General features: G+C 38.4%; 1 protein-coding gene across 1 annotated transcript; it reads left to right on the top strand.

Moving 5' to 3' along the window:
• Positions 1-1,644: 1,644 nt before the first annotated feature.
• On the top strand, positions 1,645-2,767 carry olig4 (oligodendrocyte transcription factor 4). Its single transcript, XM_038292745.1, has one exon. It carries the CDS (start codon positions 1,747-1,749, stop codon positions 2,521-2,523), a length of 777 nt encoding a protein of 258 aa, XP_038148673.1. The 5' UTR covers positions 1,645-1,746; the 3' UTR covers positions 2,524-2,767.
• The last annotated feature ends 3,985 nt before the right edge of the window (positions 2,768-6,752 follow it).

Genomic DNA, 6,752 nt, shown 5'->3' with positions numbered 1-6,752 from the left:
GCAGTCTGTGGGAGTGGGGCACGAACTCAGAAACCTCAGGATTCCAAGCTCTATGCTCTAACCACTAGGCCACCACTCCACCACATGAGGGAGGAAAATTCAACAATTAAAAAATATAATAATTTTTGTTACTTGCGTTTGCTTATGTTATTTATTCTTTTTTTTTTTTTTGGACCACACAGTAAATTCTTAATATCTTTTCAGTAATAATAGGAGCATAAAACAGGTTCACATGATATTTGAGTTATGCTACTGGTGAGTAAATAAACTACAGTTTCAGGGTGCTGCTGTAATTAAGCTAACTGTAATTTTACCCATCTGACCGGCAGTTGGCAGGAAAAAAAACCCTGGATATTCCTGATACCTCACTACTTCCACTGATATCTGTTTAAAATTAATCTGCTATAATGGTTTGAATAAAAAATATCATGTTTGGTTCATCCTGGCACCTATTACCAATCAATTTGCCTAATTTAGAAACATGACATAAGTGTGCATTTTCAAGCACTATCAAAAAGGCTTTAAACTCCCTTTTTCTTTTACAAAATGGAAACACTTTTTATGCAGACATGTATAACATTTCAATGTCCCTACCTTCATCCTTGTGCATTTAAAAGCCCCCAAATCATACACCAGTTTTTAAATTGTAGTTTCCGATTTCAAAAATGTTTCTTTGAAGGACTTTTATGAGTTTGTAGCTCCCTGCATGAATCTATTCAAGAAAATCCCTTTTGCTGCTCTGATGAATGCAGCTCTTACTCTCCACCACAAAGAACAAACTTGAGGATTTATTTGGTGCTGCATGAAGAAAAACATCCCTTTGTTCAGATGTGTTTGAACCAAGACAACAGAACGTCCAAATCGGTCAAGAAATGTTTTGCGTCCTCAATTTTTAAAGGTGAGAAACGGAGGATTTTATTGGAGTATTCCAATAAAAACCTAGATATTTAACAATTAGAAACCCTACAATTAAATCATGAGGCAGTGCTGTGTCCTCTTGTTCAGTATCATTTAAACTATCTCTTAAAACAATGACCCCCTTGTTGACAGTAATGTGATTTCACAGACTGGAGAGATGAGTAGAAATGTATTTGACCTCCTTTGTCTTAACTCCTGGTTGAATCGTACCTAGTCATCCATGCTTTACATGTTTAAGCCACCTCATATGGTGCCTCCTACCTTTCCTCAAAGTGTCTCATAGAAACCATATGTAAATAAGGCCTTGGAGGCATCATCTATCCAATGCCACGGCAGACAGCAATAAAATGGGTTGCCTGTTGAACTCTGAGGTCACCACTTTTACTTTCCTCTTAACTATAACTTTAAAAAAAAGAATACTTTGATGAGTTGTTGATCATTTTAAGCATTAGTTGTTTAGATTTTGGTTCTTTAGAGTAGACAAAAGCTTAAAAAAGTATGTGAACATATCCCTAATTTTGTTAATGTGTAAGAGACTCATTAGATTAGGGGAGTTAAAGGGGGTGTGGGAAGGTGAAGTGGGGGGGTGCAGGAAGGAGGTGTGAGAGGGGGGTGAAAGTGTGTCCCTTCTGCAATTGGCTGTGGCCCTAAATGTCTCATTATGCAGCTTTTTGTTCCTTTGTTGTGTCCGCAATATAAATGCACACCAGCAGGCCCACGCCGTGATAGATTTCAGACACTTTCACCTCTGTGGACAGACTGTGCAGCAAAGATTCTCTGTTATTCTTTAAAATCAAGAGTTCAGGGTTATTTAAAAAAAAGACTCGAATGGATTCAGACGCCAGCTCCACATGCAGCCGTTCCTCATCTCCAGACCTGGTGGTGGATGACTCTGCAGGGAGCTTCTTCTCAAAAAATATGTTTCAGAAATACTGCGAGAAGAACAGAACTGACAGTGAGGCCGAACAAGGCAGGATGGAGCACTGCGGCGGAGGTGGGAAAACCAAGAACAGGTCCGACCTCAGCAAGGAGGAGATGCAAGATCTAAGACTCAAAGTTAACAGCCGCGAGAGGAAGAGGATGCACGACCTAAACCAGGCCATGGATGGCCTGAGGGAGGTTATGCCCTACGCTCATGGACCTTCTGTTCGCAAACTTTCCAAAATCTCCACCTTGCTTCTAGCTCGCAACTACATCCTAATGCTGTCGAGCTCTTTGGAGGAGATGAAGAAACTGGTTGGGGATGTTTATGGAGGTGGCAATGCTGCCCAGAGCCGATCTACTGCCCACCCAGCAATCAACCCTGCAGCCACGTCTGTTCACCTTCCTCTGCATCCTTTGGCCCAGTCTCTTCACTCTCTGGTGGCCAGCACGCCTGCAGCTCTGCAGCATCACTCCTCTCCTCCCTCTTCTGCTCCTGCTCCTCATTCCCCTCCATCAGCTAGCTTCCTGGGCTTTCATGCTCCGGTGCAGGGCCTTCTTAAGGACCCACTCCACCTCGGTGGCTCCTACAGGCACTTCCCCGGCATGCCTTGCCCGTGTACACTCTGCCAGCCTCTGCCAACAGCCACCTCCACGTTACATACTTTGTCTATGAACAAATGAATGGAGACTCGCCACAAATTGACTGATGCCAAACTTGTAGATGTTGTACATACAAACTGCTGCTATTTTGTCAAAAGAAATATTTGGTTCTTTTTTTTGTAGAACAATTTTGGAGCTTTTATTGTAGTAATGAAAAAAATCTGTAACTTAACCAATGTTTGCTTTAGGAAAAGATGTGTAAAAATGTGGAACAGAGTTGTGCAGGATTCTATATTTCTAAATTAAAAATTGAATTTGAAATAAACTTTTGTTTCTCTCATTCTTGCATTAAATTTGTTCCCTGCTGAACAATCAAAACTTTATCAGATATATGTGTTTCTATCTGAAGAAAAATCTCAGAGCAGGAATCACTGGCGTTTAAATCGCTGCAAAGCAACGCGTCAGCCTAAAATTTTATGAACAGAAATTGGTAAAAGTGGGTCATTTGTTGCTAACCAGCTTTGGACACATCGACCTCTAAAGAGCTAAAGAGAGACAGGAGGGTGAGACAATACAGCAGAACAGAAGCTGAATGTGGGACCATCAATCTTCCCCTCAACAGGGTGTTGGAGATGAAAGGGCGACACAGGCGCCACAAAGGCGAGTCACTTTTGTCAGACACAGGCGAGAGACACAACGATGTCCTCAGCTGCAGGCCAGCCATTTGTCACTGTCTCATATGATTATGGTTATCAGCGTAAGAAAGGGTTAGATTTAAGTAAGAGTCATAGCGCAGCTTCATGAGCAGTTACACATATCAGCCAAACTATGCTGTAAGTTATATCCTTGGTCATAAAAGTACAAAATTCAACTGATACCTGAAAAAAATAAAATACTCCAAAGAAAGCACAAATCTGGCTTTTTATGCAAACAAGACCTACGGAAAAGCCATGAAACAAATCAGCAATGGCTAACCTTCACTTAGCAACAAATCAAGCGTGTAAAATACATGCTTATCCTCCCATGGCTGACAGATGAGCTGGAGATCCAAGGAGAATGAAGAGATGTAAGTCATTCTCACCCACCTCCTCCTCTTCACAAAGCTGAAGAGGGCCCGCACAATGCCCATGCGTGGGACACAAAGACAGGGGCAGTCAAAGCTCTCGTGCCTGGGACATAGACCCCCCTCCATTCAATCACATTTCATCATGGTAACAAGCGCTGTTGGGCCAAAAGGCCTGACACTCTTGCTCACCACAAAGGCGGTTAGCTCAAATATATGAGGCTATTGACACTGTAAAGAGCTCCTGTCAGCACTGGGGGTTTGTCAGCTGTGGGATGTCTCAGTGGGGGGAGGCAGCTGCCACCCAAACCAAGCGATGGAGCTTCTGTCGTGGGGACCGGCACAGTGCCGTCACCTGGTCCCTGGTCCCATGACACAGAGGCTCCCGGCCCCCCCCTCCATCTTTACTAGGGCACAGGTGGGAATGGGAAGCCGAACACATTGAGGAGATTAGTGGGGATCTGCCTCCCTTTGCTGGAGGTAGATAATTAGAGACTTTGACTTGTGCAAAGCTGGTGTTTTCTGATTGATACCAGATGGTGTTAACCCACAATATGGCATCAGTGGTCTGGAAAGTCTACGTGCATGTGCGTGTTTGTGGGTGGATGTGATGTGTAATGGATATGCTTCTTAAATCATGCAATATGGGCATGTCCTCTGTGTACCACTATGATCCGACTCATGTCATCCATTTGGTCCTCAGCACACACTAGCCAGCAAAGGAAGCTCTAGTTTGAATTCAATTCAGTTTATTTCTATAGCGCCAATTCACATCACATGTCATCTCAAGGCAATTTACAGTTCACCAGATCATACAGTCAAACTGATTCAAAGTTTTCTTTTTAAGGAAAACCAATTGATTGCATCGACTCATTGGCTCGAATGCAATCCCTCACACTAAGCATGCTTGTAGCGACAGTGGAGAGGAAAAACTCCCTTTAAACAGGAAGAAAACTCCAGCAGAACCAGGCTCAGAGCTAGAGCCAGTTCCCATGTCAGAGGCTGAAGAGAGCACGAAGAGAGATGAATGATATAGTAAATGAGTAGATAAGTCTACAAAAAAAATTATGTCTACATTTATACAAATGTAATTCAATTGTGTAATAACCAGTTAATGTGTCTGATTTCATTATTCGGTAGATTGAAGATATTATGAGCTATAAACATGGAAGATTTGAGGGTAATATGGCTATGCAAGACTAGAAAAAGCTCTAAAAGGATTGGCAAAAACAAATTGTAAAATTGGGACTTTAATTATAAAATTGGGAAAATAAAACATACATACATTTCATTTTAGACGAGTTAACTCTGGTCTTACTTCTTTTTAACACATTCAAATAATTTCTTTTTCTAAAATAACTTTGCTACTATATTTTGGGCAAAGTGGTCAGATATTAAAATATTTATTCCAGCTGAGAGTTTTCAGAGATTTTTAATATATTTACTGTTTATATCTGGAATAGTATTTAAAGGTTAGTTTGATGATAAAAAAAAAAAAGTTTGCATAGCCTCAATAAATAAAAAAAATATCTTTATTCAAAGATATTTATAGAGTTAGGGACAAGCAAGATTTTTTTTTCATTGACAAACATTTATTACTGTTTTAGGTTAGTTAGAATTTCTGAAACCACCTCTTTTTGCAAATAAATCAGAATAGTAAGAAATATTTTTATTTACATTTATTTTAAATTTGGAGATTTCAATTCAAAAATATTTTATTAATCCTAAAGGGAATTAATATTAATATTCAATTTCAATGTGTAATTTTCAATAAATATGATCAAAAGCATAATTTTTATAAATGTACATACATGTGCTTACTATTTGATACTTTAAGCTAAAATTGGGTCCACTGCTTTTGGCAGAAGTGCAGAAACTGACTGAGATTTGAAGGTTACCTGACTAACACCTTTGTAGCTCTGCTAATAGCCTTCCCAGTGGGACTGATGGCCTACAAAACATTGACATTGTCCCTACGTCACTGGATAACTCATGATACCATCACTTCCTCCCACTTTTCCAGTCCTCTTATAATATACAACTCTTTGAATAGTGGCACTAACAGGCATCTTAATATTTCCCCATAGGATTAATAAATTCCTGAAGGTGAAATGGGATTATTATTTTAAATAATCCCTCATTACAAGGTATGCATTATACCAACTCTAAACAAATAACACATCAATTAAGCTATGCTCATCCAGAAACCATAGTAACCAGTAATTTTATTGTGGGTAGTAATGAGTTATATTTACTTAGTTACAGTTACATGAAAAACTGGAAAAAATCTATACTTGTAGAAGTAATTTTACTGCAAAATAGTTTTTACTTTAACTTGAGTAATATCTTCATAAAATATGTTTACTCTTACTTGAGTAAAATGTTTGGCTACTCCATTCATCGTGACTAACTTCGCTGAATAATTAATACGCTTTTTAATAATGAAGAAGTAGAGTTAAAGTTCCTTTCAAAATCAGTGTTATTTTTTGCTTACTTGAAATTAATATCATATTTGGAAGTCAAAGTAATCAAAAGTAAGGAGTATTTGTTGTAAATAGTTTTATTTTAAAAAGAAAGTTGTTTTAGAAAATAGTTTCTTCTGCCTGGAGTTTTTATTTCATGATTTGTTTGTTTAACTTCTTTTTGTTATAATCTTTAAGATTCCAGAATTTGCACATAGTTTTACATATTTGTTTGTTTTTAAAACATAATTTAATTTTCAGATATTATAATTGCTCAGTACTCGATTCAACGTTTTATCAGATACTTTTTTATTCTTATTTAAGTAAAAATACAACAAAGATGTGTTACTCTTAAGTACAATTTTGGGGTATTCTACCCCTTTTTGACTATACTCTGGTTGCCCTAACATTCATTTGATCTAAGCATAGATAGAGATTCTCATCATAGATGTTTGTCAAATGCCATCCTTTCAACTTCAAACAAAATCTTTGATGAGTTCCATGTGTTTCTATAGTTGCTGCATCCCAAACCTAGAAATTCATGTAGATGAATTATTACAAATATATATTTGAACAATTTAATCTGCAACACATAAATTAAATCCTCCTAAAGAAATACCTTTAACAAGCCAAGAATGCTTTGATCTAGTTTTACACACTCCCCATTTTGTTAATATCCACGCCCTTGTAGACAGATGGATAAGTTAACTGCTTCAGATTCTGATCAATAGAGGACTGCTTATCCCAACTTGGCTCAGGCCGACCTGCTCTGACAGAGTTAATTA

The sequence above is a fragment of the Cyprinodon tularosa genome, unplaced genomic scaffold (genome assembly GCF_016077235.1).
Source record: "Cyprinodon tularosa strain WSP-4 unplaced genomic scaffold, ASM1607723v1 ctg316, whole genome shotgun sequence".
In the NCBI taxonomy this organism is placed as follows: Eukaryota; Metazoa; Chordata; class Actinopteri; order Cyprinodontiformes; family Cyprinodontidae; genus Cyprinodon; species Cyprinodon tularosa.
The sequence above is the reverse complement of the archived record's forward strand: the minus strand, read 5'-3'. Positions and strand labels throughout refer to the sequence as shown.

Bases quoted from the DNA above. Each gene is read 5' to 3' on its own strand.
- olig4 (XM_038292745.1), top strand. From the start codon at position 1,747: ATGGATTCAGACGCCAGCTCCACATGCAGCCGTTCCTCATCTCCAGAC.